Raw genomic sequence first — 16,364 nt, forward strand, 5'->3', positions numbered from 1 at the left:
GTTCTTTGGTTCTTCTTAATTCATTGTCCTTTAGTTCATAGAACTATCTTTCTCTTGAATCATCTGTATTCAGTTTTGTAATATACAGTGGCATTTTATGTTTATATAATAGTTCAGTAATTCCATCGGTGAACATTATACACTTTGTTTCCATTGCTTTACTATCACCAAAAACAACAATACAAAAAATGCTGCTATGAATATTTTGATGTATATAGAGCTTTTCTTTTTTTCTCCTTGCACATACAACAAATACTATCTCTTGGGGTATGTGGAGTCAGGAATTTTAATGTTTTAGCCAATTGATAAGTTCAAGGGTTTTTTCTTTAAATCTTATTTATAACACCTTAAGATTTGCAAAATACCTCATGTAAAATCTCATTTGATTCTCACAATAATCCTGTGCTGTTATAAACTCATTTCAAAGATGAGGCAACTAAAGCTAAGGAATAATGCGACTTGTTTTGAGGTGATGAAACTGGCAAATGTCTATGGCTATATTTGAATTTGAGTCTTGTTGGTTCCAAGTTCATTGAACTTTCCACTTTACCAAGTTGTCTCTACGTAGTTAGTTTATTTTTCTTATTTGTATTTTTAAAGTTGAGACTGGTTTTATCATTTTTTTTTTCTCTCTTAAGTATTATTTTCTCCAATTACATTTCTTCACCATTCATTTTTATAAGATTTTGAGTTCTGAATTTTTTACTCTTTTCTCCCTTACCCTCTCAAAGACAGCAAACAATTTGATATAGATACAATCATTTTAAGCATATTTCTGTTTCTTTCTCTCTCCCCTCTACCCCAATGAAACACTACTATAAACTTAAAATTTATGTTCCCAAAATGAACATTTCATGTGTTTAAAGATCTCTAATAAACTGGAAAGTTCTACTATTCAATGCAATTGGTTTCACTGAGGAATTTAAGAAGATTTTCCTAATCAATAACTTAAATAGTAATCTGGAATATCAAGGCTTTATTTGAAGATTTTTTGGGTTTCTTTGGTCTGTGGGAATGTTTTATATGCTACACATGTAAAATCTATATTGAATTGCTTGCCTTTTCAAAAGAGGGGTGGGGAGGGAAGAAAGGAGAGAATCTGGAACGCCAACAAAAGTTTTTAGAATGAATTTTTAAAAAATGTTTTAGATATTTAGAGACATCTAAATAAAACAAATTTTAAAAAAGATCTCTTGGGAGAGATAAAAGACTAAATAAATTTAAATTTTTACTTATTACTAGTAATATTTTGATACATAATTTTTTGGCAAAATATCTGTCAATGAGACCACTTGGTCAACTATATGAATATAGATGTTTATACTCACAATAATTACATAATTTTAAAAGAATTCTTACTATAAATTCACAGTTCTATTTTAAAAAATACATTTTTTTAAAATATAAAAGCATTGCACATTTAGTATAAATTTTACAAAATTTGCCTTTTTCCCAGCTTGACATCTTCACCCTGACTTTTGTACAATTTCAATTGTTTATACTTCATTCCAAGCAACTATTACAGTTCCTTTCCATAATTTTAAGCCCATGAATACTTTTTACTATGTTAAAGAAAGAGAGCACTTCAATTCTTTTAGTGTTCTAAGTATAAATAAACATTGGGTTTTATCAAGAGCCTTTTCTACATGTGTTCATGTCTCAGAGAAAAATCAGAACAAAAGGAAAACACCATGGGAGAGATATTAAAAAAAATAGGAAAAAAGAAGTGAACATAGTATGTATTGATTCATGTTCAGTTTTCTTAGTTCTTTTTCTGGATGTAAATGCCATTTTCTATCTGAAGTCTATTGGGATTGCTTTGGATTGCTGAAAACAGTTACTGAGAAGGACCAAGTTTTTCATAGTTGATTATTGCACATTCTTGTTGTTGCTGTGTACAGTATATTTCTGATTCTGCTTTGTTTTCCTCAATTCATTTTCATGTAAATCTTTCCAAGCCTTTCTAAAATCTGCTTGTTCATCATTTTTTATAGAACAGTAATATTCAATTACCTTTATATACCGCAACTTGTTCAGCCATTCTCCAATTGATAGACAGTTCTTTGAATCTTTCTCTTTCAACGTTTCTTCTATCACAAATAGCATTCTGTCACCTTCCTATAATACCATAACTTGTTCAGAGATGCCCAACTGCTGTGCATCCTCTCAATTTTTAATTTTTTTCCACTTTAAAAAGAGCTGCTATAAATACTTTTGCACATAAAGAGTAATGATATTTATTGGATCAAAGAGTATGCAGAGTTTAATAGTCTTTTGAGCCTAGTTCCAAATTGTTCTCTGGAATGGTTGGAACAGTTCATAATAACACCAGTAGTGGATCATATACCTTTTTTTCCACATCCCCACTAGCATTTGCCATTTTCTGTTTTTGTCATATTAACTGCTCTTGGGGGCAGTTATTGACTTTTTAAAAAAATTATATTGCTCTCATTTTCCCAGCTTTTTCTCTATCACTTTCATTTAATTTTTTAAATTTATCTTTTTTGCTCTTTTTGAAATCTCTTCCAGAACTTTTTTGCTTATTCAAAAATGTATTTTTCTTTGAAGCTTTGCTTGGAGATGTTTTCAAGTCATTTTCTGAGTTTGTATTTTAATCTTTTCTGTCACCATAGTAGGTTTTTATGGTTATTATTGTTATATAATGTTGTTATTAATTACTTGCTCGTTTTTCTAGCTTATGTCTTGATTTTACACTTTATGTTAAATGTGTATTCACCTCTGGAGTGGATGACTGGCTTGCTCTTCTGTATGATGTCCTGATTTCACAGCTTAATGTGAGGGCTTATCAGTTTTTGGTTACCTTAATTGGGATGTGATCTTGGGAAATATCTGGTCACTATCTTTCCTTCTGGGCTATGCTGTACTTCCCACCCAGGTTGGGTGATCTATAATTAGGTACTCAGAGCTAGTATCAGGGATCTCCTTCAAGCTGTTTCTGATCATGGTTACAATCCCCTTAACATCCCTGATTTCTGGATGCTGATGCCACTGCAATCCTGCCATTAGTCCCTGCCCCTGCCATTTTCTGCTATACTTCTCAACCAGCTTCAACCTCAGTTTCCATAGACTTTTCTTTTTGTCTTTCTAAGCTACCCTGGCTTGGAAAAAAAAAAAATCATTTTGACTTTTTCTTAGCTTTCCCATTTAGAATTCTGTTTGATGTTTCCTATGGTTGTTTTGGAGGAAGTTTGGCATTTGTGACCTTTCAGTCTGCCATTCTGATACAGCATCCTGCACTTTGCTTCTGTCTCCCCCCCCCCCCCCCCCATCCCACATATTTTCTGAATTATGCCCTTTTTCTTTAAAGGGCAGAAAGCACTATTCTTCTCATAACTCAGGATTACAACCTCAATATTCTTATCCTCATTTTTCCTTGAATTCATTTAGTTGCCAAATCTTGTTTATATTTCCACTGCCTATTGCATCTGTTCGCTTCTCCCTACTCACAACCGTGATTCTTAATTTATATTCTCAACAATGGCAATAGTCTCTTAATTGCTGAATTGGTAATTCATTTAATTATCAAATCTACTTGTTCAGTTATAGCTTTGCTGAAGATTTTTAGATTTACATCTCTAAATGCCTATCATACATCCCAAACTAGAATTCCCTTTTTAAAGCATCCTAAAATTCAACATATTCCAAATTAAACTTAATATCTTTCTCTCTAAACCCTCTTCTCCTAAAAAAATTTATTGACATTGCTTTAAATAAATTTCATTAATCATTTTCTTTTACTACCATCTACAATGGAAATTGAATCTCTACTGAGGCAGAAGGTGGTATATACAGTTTGTGTGTGTGTGTGTGTGTGTGTGTGTGTGTGTGTGTGTGTGTGTGTGTATGTAATATAACATTTTATATATATATATTATACAGTGTATACAAGGTTGTTGTGTGTGGAGGACAAGTTTATGAAATGTTACTTAACTTTAAAAAGGTATGTTTTAATTCTGATTGGTAAGGAATATAAAGAGGTTACAGATTTATCTTATTTTGAGGATATCAGGTTTACCATTTTTATGAATACCAGTATTGTTTCACTTAGCACTTCCTTGTCCTACACATTAGAGCTACGAAGACAAAAATGTAACATTTTCTGTTTACAAGGAACTTTGTGAGAGAATAACATAAAACATAATTAAATAAAATATATTTAAATGCTTATCTCCTCTTTTAGCCATTCTTTCATCAAAGAATAAAATTATTGCTCTATTTTGTATTCCTTATCCTCCATTGTTTGAATCAGGACACGTCAACTCCGGATCAGAGTGAAGATTCTGGCAGTTCTGAAGAAGAGGAAGAAGAAGAATGGAAAAGTGAAGAAAAAAGTGAAAGTGATAGTGACAATTCTAGGTATGTCAGAGAAGCACTGTCTCAAACCTTGGGGACTATCAAATAGAGTCTATATGTAAATAGGACCTCCTTATATATAAAATATCATTTACTGCACTTTCAGTCTTCACAATAAGAACTGATATATGAAATTGAAATGGGAAAAATAATCTCTTCATTTCAGTTGAAGAAACTGAGGCAAATGAAGGTTAAATGACTTGCTCAGGATCCCTCAGTCAAATAAGTATCTAGAATCATATTGAAGTCAGATCTTCTTGCCTCCAGGTGTGGTGCCACTATTGCAGTAATCATTTATAAAATGCTTTACAAGTCCCTTTATGTTGAGCACTGGAGATGCCAAAACAAAATAAGACAGTTCCTACTCTCAAGGAGTTTACCACACTTTTTAATTGAAGGAAGAAATCATTTAAAATCCGAGAAGTGGGCAGCTAGATGGCACAGTGGTTAGGTCACCAGCCCTGAAGTCAGGAGGACCTGAGTTCAAATCTGGCCTCAAACACTTAGCACTTGGTAGCTATGTGATCCTGAGCAAGTCACTTATCTCCAATTGCCTCAGCAAAAAAAATAAAATCTGGGAAGCATTTGGTAGGTCTCAGAGATGGTAGCATAGAAAATTCATTTTTCCTTTCCTTTCCAGAAGCAATAGTATTGGTTTGAAGACTGTTTTTAGACATAGAGCGGATTCAGGGATATAGAAATGTTGATAATTAAATGGATGATTAGATAGCATATTAAACAAAATTTATGGTGTAGAGCTGGCCAGCTAAAATGGGTCACATGTGTTTGCTGATTTAATAGGACAGTGTGGCACCAGGGGTAAAACTTTCAGGGTCATCCATTTCACCTCAGCACAGCTCCGATTGTTAATGAACTTTTGCTTTGTAGTAGGTTGAAATTAGCCTCTGTGCAGTTGTTGTTTTTATTATCCCTCTGCATAATAAATGTAATGGAATAAATTATCTTTAACTTCTTTCCTAGTTTTAAATCTGTAGTCTTAGGAAATCTCATTTTTTCCCCACATACTTACACTTCTCATATTTGAATTAATCAGCAAATAGTTGTTTAAAGGTAGGGACTCTGTTAGGTGTTGGGGATGAGAAGATCAAAGGGAATTATTTGCAACCCTTAAGGAACTTAATAAATTTTGTCTCACCATAGTGTCCCTAAGTCTTCTTAGCTTCTTAGCTTAAATACCTCTAGTTCCTTCAACTTATATTCCTGCAGACTGTCAGATTTTTAAGTCATATTGGTTTCCTTTTTTTGAACATATTTTCCCCAAAGAAGTGTTCTTCAGTATTAGAGAAAGTGGTCCCATCAGGTTTGTAGACTATTACAAGATGCTTACCTTTCATTCTAGACACTATACCCAAGATCAAGTTGACATAATGTCGTGTACTGAATTCTTTAAATACTAGTTGACATCTTAGATGACTTTCTGTAAATAATTGCCAAGGAGAAATTGATTTTCTTATTATTAAGAATAGTGATTGGACCTATGATTTGATTATAATAAGTAGATGCCATTAGGGATCAAAACCTTCTCTATCTTAAAAAGGTGTTTAGAATATTGAGAGGTCTTTGCCTTAAAGGTCACACAACTAGTATTTGTCAAGAGACTGGACTTGAATCCAATTCTTCCTTGAATTAACACCAACCTTCTATTTATGCAGTTATTATTATACTTAAAGTTTTGCATTTGTTTCCTTTGAAAATTTAAAAAATATATTTGGGACAAATCATAAATTTTTATGACAGTCTTATTGGTTTTATTTAGTTAATTTTTTTTTTTTTGTAGTGATTCTTCAGCCAGATATTCTGATTGGAGGGCTGATGTTGGTATTAATCTTCAGCCTCCTTTAAGAACCTCATCTCGTCGTAGAATTATACGGTATTGCAGTAGCTCAGAAGATGAAGTATCTGTTGAGAAGTTATCTACTCCAAAGAGAAGGAGAAAGAGAAGGAAAAAATGTAAACCTAAGAAGTCGGTATGAAAAAACAAATCTGTACCTTCTATACATTTCTCTTTTTTTTTAACTTACCAATTTAATTGTAAGCATTTTATTTTTCCAATCTCCTCCTTCAATTTGGAAAAAAACCAAAATTATTGTGACATATATACACAGTTAAGTAAAACAGATTCTTATATTGGCTATGTCCAAAAACATGTTTCATTTTTTTATTATTGCGTCCGTCACTTTTCCTTTAGGAGATGACTAGTGTGGTTCACCTTTAACCCTCTGGAATCTTGATTGGCTTTGGCAGATAGTTTTAAGACTCAGAATTGTTACTTTATACATAATCCTGTCTTTGTTTATTTCATGTTGCATCACTTTCTGTAAGTCAGGAGTGAGGAATTTCCCTGAGCATATAAAGCCTATGAAATTATTCATATAAATCAGTAGGTGATGGTAGTTGAAAGCTAGGTGCAACAATGTCCCACTGCTTGAGTTCTGTAAGTTGATAATTTTATATATCCTGCCAGTTTGGCCAGTAGCCAAATATTCAAATGGTCCTTGGTAGAAAAAAAAATTCCCCATTTCTGCTGTAGGGACTTACAAAATTTTCTGAAATTACCCCTTTCATCATTTTTTATGGAATAATAGTATCCTACTACATTAATAAAGCAAGATTATTTTGTGTCTTAATTTTTTTTTTTGCTATTTGTAAAAAGATCTGACAAATATTTTTTAGCTTTAGGATCCTTTGAATCTTTGGTCTAATTGTGATATATGTCAAGTAGTGGTATCAGATATATCACTAAGTGATATATGGCGGTGTACAGTTTAGTGACTTTTGGGTCATTATTCTAAATTGCTTTCTGGAATGATTGGAGAGAAAAAAATACAGATACATTACAATATATTAGAATGTCTGTTTCCCCCAGCTCCTGCTATGAGGTAGAAATTCAGAGTTGCTTTAATAAAGCATTAAAATGATTAATGTGGCAGTTGGCATTAAGTGACCTGCCCGGGGTCACAGCTAGGAAGTATTAAGTATCTAAGACCAGATTTGAACTCAGGTTCTCTTGAATTCAGGGCTGGTACCCTATCCACCATGCCATTTAGCTGATCCCAGGAGTACTTTTTTTTTAATGGCTATTGATAGGTTGTATTTCTTCTTTGAAAATGCTTTAACTATTTTATCAAAGTGAATGGCTTTTTCCTTAAAAGTTGAAATCAGTCTCATCTTAAAACTTCTAACCTTATCAGAGCAACTTATTCCAAAGTTTTTTTTCCTGTTTTCCTCTAGTCAGCTTTTCCTTTCTAATTTTGGCTGTATTGATTTTGTTTGTGCAAACCTTTTAATTTTATGGTAATCAAAATTGTCCATTTTATCTTCTGTGATTGTCTCTATCCTTTACTTATTCATGAACCTTTTCCCTATCCATAGATTTGAAAGATAAAATGTATTCCTTATGCCTTTATTTATAATGACTTTTTATATCTAAGTCATTTATGGAACTTATATTATTTGGTATGAGATACTGGTCTAAAAACAATTTCTGTCACATTGCTGTTCGATTTTCCAACATTTTTGTCAAGGAATAAATCCTTAATTCATTAGATGATATCTTTTGAGTTTATTAAACATCAGGCTTCTAGTTATTGTTACACTAATGAAACTTTTTTCTTATTTCTTATATTGTTTTGATGATTACAGCTTTGTTGTATGATTTGAGAACTATTATTGCTAGTGCCTTTTTCTCCTCCTCTCCCTCCCCCTTTATTTCTCAAAATTCCTGACTTTTGGTTCCATCAGATTAAAATTAATACTAAATTTAGTATTACTTCTTGGTAATTTGATTGACTTGATGCTAAATAAATAAATATAGTTAGTGTTATCATTTTCATTATTTTAGCTCGGTTTTTCAAAGAGCAATTAAGATTTCAATTAAGTTTTTCTATTTCTGTAAAGAATGTTTTGCATTCATAAAGTTTTAGACACCATTTTTTTGGGTCTTTTGTAGAATTTGCAGAGGATGACTCCAGCTGAGCTTGAAAATATAGAACTTTTATATGAATTTCATCCTCCAGTTTGGATAACAGATACTACACTTCGAAAATCTCCATTTGTTCCTCAAATGGGTGATGAGGTAAGATTGGTAAATTTTTTGTAGATATAATAAATTTTGGTATGTAATAAAATCAATCTTCATTATTTGAGTTTCAAATTTGTTTATTTTGTATGCCTTAATTTTCTTTTTATAGGTAATATATTTTCGACAAGGTCATGAAGCTTATGTTGAGGCAGTTAGAAGAAATAATATTTATGAGCTAAACCCCAACAAGGAGCCATGGAAGAAAATGGATCTTAGAGTAAGTCTTATTACCATTTTTTATTTAAAAAATTTTGCTTTTCTTTGCATTCTAACACTTAAGATATAAGTGGTATATGGGAATGTCTTAGTAAATGCTTGCCTATTTGACTATAATTAATTTGTAGATTCATTTTACAAAAGTTTTTGGGAAAAACTATATATAGTCATGAAATTTCCATTTGTCATTTTTACAAAAACAAATTATTTTGTATTGTTATCTTCTAAACCTAAAGAGTTAATATGGCATTAAGGTGAAGGAAAATGTATATAATAAATAGTTAAAAATGCTGACTATAAATATGAAAATAAAAATTTACTTATAGTCTGTACAAATTATAGCCTATACTTGAATGGATAATGTTTATCTGTAAAGAAAGATGTACAGAATCTTTAAGAATTTGCTTAATAACGCTTTAAATAGTGCCATTCATGTAACTTTTAAAAAATCTCTTGAAGGATCAAGAATTGGTAAAAATAGTTGGGATGCGGTATGAGGTTGGTCCCCCTACACTCTGTTGCCTTAAACTCGCTTTTATAGATCCAGCCACTGGAAAACTTCTGGACAAGTCCTTCTCTCTTAAGTAAGCTTTTTTTGTTTGTTTATATAAATTAAATTTTTGTATCTCTAATAAGAGTGCTGTTCTGTGTCAGTGGATTGGTGCTAATAGCAAATACTTAATGTTCAAAAAGGATGAAAATCCTTGTCATATCTTCTGCATTATAGTAAACAAATAAACAAGAATTAATAGGTAGTTGAGGAGGCTCATAGTTATATCCATGTTCAGGTAACAAGGACCAATGTAAATGGGTTTTATACTTGGTGTTTGGGTCTTAGGTATGATACTCTGTTGTACCATTCTTGTCCTATGTTGTGAGAATTGCTGACCTGTGAGAGAAATTTATTTTATTTTATTTTTTGTTTTGTTTTTGGAACTGGAGCATGTAGTAGACAGCAAAGAATATTATTAGTTGGAATAATTATGCAATAAAATTGATAAAATCTATTATTTTAGGTATCACGATATGCCAGATGTTATTGACTTTCTTGTACTGCGTCAGTTTTATGATGAAGCACGACAGAGGAACTGGCAAGCTCGTAAGTCTTTTGAGTTTCTTCAAAACCTTATATGGTATAATAGATTAATTAATTTGATTGAGTAATGTTCATTTTGTGGTATTTACATTACATAATGCCTTTTCAAGATTAGTAGTGTATGGTTAATACTAATTTCAATTCAATAAACATTTAGTATCTACTCTTTAAAATACATTTAATAAATTTACAATATTTTTTTCTTTGAGATAGGCATGTTTTGGGAAATTACTTACTATTTAAATGATGATTCCTTGTGAATAGTGAATATTTCTTAGAACACAAATTGGCTTAAGAATTCCTAGGCTATAAGCAGAAAACTCTTTAAAATTTATGCAGATCTTTGAACCTGATTGCTGTGTTAATGCAAATTTAGTTGGGAGGGATTTAAAGATGTTATTATTTACTTTGCATAATATACATTATACAAAATAAATATATACAAATTTGTCAAACAGGTATGCTTTTTTCATATTTTTAAAATAAAATATAGGAATCAAATATAGGAATTAAAGGTGAATTACAGAGAAGCTTTATTTTTTTGGTAATTTTTTTAATAAATTTTTTTTCTTTCTCCCAAGATATTACATAATTGATGAGTTGATCTTAAATTTTCTCAGAAAGTTAGCAGCTTGGTTTTTTTCAGAGTAATCAACATTTGCCCTTCTATTTATATATTGACTATGCTGTGCTACATTTACTATATATTTAGTTTGTGTAGTTATATGCTCTCAGGTATATGGAGGAACAGGTAAGAAAATTAATTTTACATTGAATTTAGTTTATAGCAGAATTCATCTTTCATCAACTCTTGTTTTCCTTTCATCTAAAACAAATTCCTTTTCAGACAAGATCTAAAACATTTAATGTGGCAAATTTAAAATTTATATTATAACAGATCTTCCTGGTTTCTGCACTAAGAGGAGGTAAAATCTAAGCAATCATCATCCTTTGAAATGCAAGATGATGAGAAACCATAGTTGCTCTTACTATACTATTCTTAACAGTAATACCTTCACAGGTAATCAGGATTGTTCTGGGACTAGAGATAGAAGAAGGTTTTCTTGAAGGAAAATTTCTGACCAAAAGGAAAAAAAGATGAGACAGCTGTCAATGTAATTAATATAGTCCAGTCCTAAAGAAATTAAGGCTGCTATCCATATATTTTTGTAACTCCTGGAGATGTAAATTAAAAGTTTTGTTTTATTTTCCCATATCCACCTAATTTTTTTTTTTTAATTTATTCTCTACAACTAAGCTTGTGGAGATTGTATTCCAGACCTTTCTCGTGATTTAAACTAAACAGCTTTATGGCTGTTTTTTTCATATCAGTTTTTATGACAATGACATTAATGGTATTTACCTGTAGTAAATGCAGGTGGGTGTTCTCTACTTGGAATCTTGATTTTGCCAAAAAGGCTCCCCTACAAGAACATTTTGAAAGAAAATCAACTAGTTTCAAAAAAAAGATAACAGGACTTTCCAGCTAGAATTTACAAATGTGTTGATGTTTTTCCTTGCTGAGTTCATTTCTGAGCAATTTTCTATTTTGGTTGTTGATCTTTTTGTTGAATAGAGAAAAACATATCTTGGGCAAATAGAAGAAACTATAAGAGTAATTGGTTTCTTCAAATATGTAAACCCTTCTTAACCAATTCCATGCTTCAGAAAACCATCTCATTAATATATTGAGTGCTATTATCACTTTTCTGTTAATATTTCCTTTCATAATTTTTTCTGCCCTTACATTATCAAGTCACTTGTATATATTCATTTGTATCATTTCCTTCTGGTTGTTGGTTTTGTTATAAAGTTGAAATTTTGTTTTAGAAGCAATATATCTCAGTAGTGAGATGATTTTTATAAAGGTAGACTCTTCTTAATGTTATAGCTAATAATACTTGTTTAGTTCTTTGTTGGTATCTGATGTTCCTAATCAATTTAAGAAATTCTGTAGATTTTATAAGTTGTCATGTTTAGAGTAAAGTGTTTTAGGATGTTTAAATCAGTCAGTTAATAAGCATTTAATAAAGGTCCAGAGTTTTACCAGTCTAATAGGTAAGGCTTTGTATTTATAAAGTACTGTGGTTTTATTTTGCTTTGTTTTGTTTTGCAAATTTCCATAGGATACCCTGAAAGTTTTTCTTCAAATAATCAACTTACATGTAACCTTACTTGTCCCATTTGTTACTCCTTTCCTTAAAAAGGCACTAAGTGGATTTGATTTCAGAAACTCTTATCCTCTAACTCTGCTATTTTTTTTTTTTTTCTTTACTGAGGCAATTGGGATTAAGTGATTTGCCCAGGTCACTTAGCTAGGAAGTATTAAGTGTCTTGAGACTAGATTTGAACTCGGGTCCTCCTGATTTCAGGGCTGGTGATTTATCTGTTGCACCACCTAGCTACCCCTAACTCTGCATTTTCTGCTTAGTGTGCTGGTTATTTCTGGATTATTCCCTAATTATATTCTGGATTGTTTCCTAATTCAGTCTCTGTGAAAATTCTTCTTTCTAAGGAACTCCATTTGGAGGTAGCCAGCTAACTGGCTGATTTCCAAAATGCTCACTAGCCACTTAGTTCTTTTATTTTTCAATATCCAGATGAAATGTTTTGTTCTCTGAGAGATATACAATAGCTGGAAACTTCAGAAATAGGTTTGATGGCTAATGGAAACTTCTCAGTTTTCATCCATCAGCATTCAAGCAATTTATCTTGCACAACATATTCCTTGAGATCAAGTCTCTAAAGATTGATTATAAACTTTTATGATTTTTGTGACTGAAATTAATTTTAGTCTCCCAAGATTTAGTCCCACCTTTTTATTCCCATATTCCCATAAAACTAGTTTCTCCTAACAGTATTGTTGCACTTAAAGTTACAGTAATTCTCAAAATTCTCAAAAATTGACATTGTTTCTCTACTTTTTTAGAAAGCTAATTTATAAAGTCCTAAGTGCAGTGTGGGGTAGGTAGTTTCAGTGTGTGTGTGTGTGTGTGTGTGTGTGTGTGTGTGTGTGATGGTTTTGAATTGGCAGGAAAGAGTATGTTTTTTAAAAACTAAATTTATATAGATATAGATACTTCATATATGTGTATATAGGAAACAGTGATGAATTTAAAACACATTTCATATGGAATAAAAACTATGACTTAGTTCTAGAATATTTCAACCAAAAATTTACAATCTTTGTAACAAAAATTTTTTTAAACTTTGTTCATGTTATTTTTTAATCATGTCCTATTTTCCTCTCAGCATTTATTTTGTCTGAGAGCTTTTTTATAATTGTATTGTCTTTCATTCTTCATAAAATATTTTACCCATATTTATGTAATACTTTTCTATGGTGTCAAATGTGGTAGGTATTTAATATTTTATACTTTTTAATAAAAGGCAGAAGTTACTGTGACATTATAATAGTTACTCTTTACTTGGAGCTTTAAGGCTTGCAAACCCTTTTATAAATATTATCTTTATAATACAATAGCCTTGCAAAATAGGTATTATTATTATTCCCGTTTTATAGATGAGGAAACAAACTGAAACAATTGTTTGAAGAGAAAACAAACGATTTGCCCAAAGTTACATAGCTGATAAAGAGTTTGAGGCAGGATTAGAATTCTGTCCTTCATGACTCTCATGACTCCAAGTTCTATGTTCTAAATACTATACTACCTGGGTTCAGACGATGGCGAGTTGTCTTCATTAAGAGCTGGATTGGATAAATAATAGCTAGCATTTACATTTGAGGCAGCTAGGATCAGGAATTAGAAAGACCTGAGTTCATATCCTGCCATTCTATAGTTATATGAACATGGGCAAGTTCTTTGTCTACCTCAGTTTTCTTATCTATAAAATGAAGATAATAATAGCACCTAATTCCTAGAATTATTTTGAGGATAAAAGTGCTAAGTAAACTATAAAGCACAATATACATGTTAGCTTTATTATTATTATTATCGTTATCATTATTATATAGCACTTGAAAGTTTGTAAAGCATTTTATGTTCATTCTATCACAGTAACACCTTTAGGAATAGGAAATGTCACCTTTTTAGGAGTTTGGTAAAATTCTATCTTTTATAATTGTGATTTTTTTTTCTTTTTTACTGTGGCATGTATTTAATTTGGGTACCTGAACAAGACAATGTATTCCATTTTACACTGAGTGTTCCAAGTCGATGTTTACTTGTTTTGATGTCTTAGTAGTTTTTCTGATACAAACATAAGTATTTGTCTCAGTAAAAAATTCTGTACTCAGTAAGCTTTTTAGTATAGTAATGTGTTATAGCTATTAAATAATCACAGAAAGTTATGGAACTTTCTAGTCATTAATATGGTAATATCAGTAACTCAAAAGAGCATTAGAATAAGTAATTTTATTTAAGAATTAAAGTAATGATGTTCATTGTATATGTCCTGTATAATCTTTTTTAAAAGTCTGGTAGTTCTTTGCATTATAAAAAATAGATGAGGTGCTATTTCTTTTGCAGGTGACAGATTTCGATCTATAATTGATGATGCTTGGTGGTTTGGAACAGTGTTAAGTCAAGAGCCCTTTCAACCACAGTATCCAGATAGTCATTTCCAATGTTACAATGTTAAGTATGTATACTGATTTATATTTACTGTTCATTCCACTTATATTTATTAAGTGCATAGTGTATATACATACTCTTTTAATTCCTTGAGTTAGAAAGTTATATATGGCACTGACCTTGGGAAGATAAGTTCAGAAATAACTGATACAAAAGAACTATGGATTAATGCTCTTAGAAAAATGAGGCGGGTCAACCTTTTCATCAAAGAGTAGAGGTGGGTTCAGTGTTAATGGAAAGTACCTGAAAGAGAAGTTGTGTCTGAGTTGGAGAGCTTGAAGAAAATGAAGCATGGAGATAGGATAAAAGCATGATGTGAACAAGGAATAGAAGACAATCCAATTTGGATATCATATTGAATATCTGAATAACAGTATATTTTGTGTGGTAATTTAAGATTATTGAAGTACACTATCCTTAGCACAATGGGAAATAGTATAAGATAAAGCTAAGAGAAAAATCAAATTGTAAAGGACTTGAATGTAAGGACAAAAAATTTATACTCTGTTCAGTCAGTAGTGGGAAACCCTTAAAGTTTTTTGTGTAGATTGCATAAAGTATAAAGAATATAAATAAAAAGAGGATAAGATGACACACTTATAATGAGAATTAAAATAATCTTAAGTGATAAAAGAATCTGAACAAAAGTTTTTATAGTGGGAGTTAAGGAAAAGAGAAGGCGATATGAAATATATTGAACAACACTTTGACATGATTGGATATGTAGTTGTATCAAAATAACACTGGGTGAGAGATTCTTGGAATCCGTAAACTTAGTATTTACAATTTAATAAAATTATATTTCAACATAATTCATTTTTTAAAAATGCCTATTTTATATATTTCTCGTTTGCAAGGTGAAAAGAGTGATAAGAGATATTTGGAGTTATCATGGAAGCCAGAGGAAGAGAGGATATTTATAAGTCACCAAGAAAAATAAGGAAGATACCAAATTGTTTTTTTATCGAGAAATACAGGGTATCCTCAAAGATCTTGTTTTAGTTTTAAATTTAAAATTGAGACAAGACTTTTGAGATATTTTGTACAATCCAGTATATATTTAAGTTGTCTTCCTGTGTAAAATGTAAGCTCTTTGAAGTCATAGGCTGACATGCTTCTCCAGAGCCTAGCATAGAGTTTGGCACGTGATAAGCAATTGAATGTTTTTTTAATTCAGTATCTGAGGAGCATTTTTTAAATTTGGTTAATTTAGCCTTAATTATTACATATTCTTTGTCTTAAAGATCAGATAAGTTGATATTAATTTGACTAGATAAAAATACCATTTAAAAGAATGCGTATTTACGTTGTAATTTTAGAATAATGTTTTATATTAGTCATTTTTGTTTTTTAAAAATTTACTAATGGTGTCTGGTGTGAACCATTGTTAAAATGTTGGATTTTTCTATTTGTGTTTTTACAAAAACTAACTCTTTTCTTTGACCTACTGATTAAATAGGTGGGACAATACTGAAATAGAAAAGCTTAGTCCATGGGATATGGAACCAATTCCTGATAATGGTATGTGAAAATTAACTAAAATATAAAGAATCTTAGAATTTTAAATTTAGAAGAGATCTTAAGGATTGAGTTCAACTCTCTCATTTATATATGAGCAAACTAATTCAAAAAGGAAAATGATTTGCCCAGAGTCTCACAATTATTAGTAGAAGTCAAGACTAGTACTTTGGTATCTTCACTTCTGTCCTATTATCTTTTTATTTCATAATTTCTTATTTTTGCTGATTTACCTTTTATTAAGGTTGACAACAAAATGTCAAGTGGAATTCATTTAACACTTTAGACTTTATAATATTGTGAAGGTGAGAAGTATTCTTTTTGATCTTGTCCTTTGATTTCATCAGTGTAGGAAACTCCTGATATGGAACTCCTTCCTCTGATATTGAATAGCAAATCATTTATAACTTAAAAGAACTGTCTTTGGCATTGAGAGGTTAAGTGCTTTATACCATGATCACAC

General features: G+C 31.0%; 1 protein-coding gene across 1 annotated transcript in view; it reads left to right on the forward strand.

Annotated features, from left to right (window-relative positions):
* BRWD1 (bromodomain and WD repeat domain containing 1) overlaps window positions 1-16,364 on the forward strand; it is a 157,139-nt gene that overhangs the window by 87,880 nt on the left and 52,895 nt on the right. Inside the window, exons 22-29 of the mRNA XM_051984778.1 lie at window positions 4,271-4,377; window positions 6,173-6,362; window positions 8,345-8,470; window positions 8,586-8,693; window positions 9,152-9,276; window positions 9,709-9,791; window positions 14,279-14,390; window positions 15,843-15,904. Of these exons, the coding sequence (XP_051840738.1) occupies window positions 4,271-4,377; window positions 6,173-6,362; window positions 8,345-8,470; window positions 8,586-8,693; window positions 9,152-9,276; window positions 9,709-9,791; window positions 14,279-14,390; window positions 15,843-15,904 (913 nt within the window). The remainder of the gene's footprint in view (window positions 1-4,270; window positions 4,378-6,172; window positions 6,363-8,344; window positions 8,471-8,585; window positions 8,694-9,151; window positions 9,277-9,708; window positions 9,792-14,278; window positions 14,391-15,842; window positions 15,905-16,364) is intronic.

The sequence above is a fragment of the Antechinus flavipes genome, chromosome 3 (assembly GCF_016432865.1).
Source record: "Antechinus flavipes isolate AdamAnt ecotype Samford, QLD, Australia chromosome 3, AdamAnt_v2, whole genome shotgun sequence".
Classification (NCBI taxonomy): domain Eukaryota; kingdom Metazoa; phylum Chordata; class Mammalia; order Dasyuromorphia; family Dasyuridae; genus Antechinus; species Antechinus flavipes.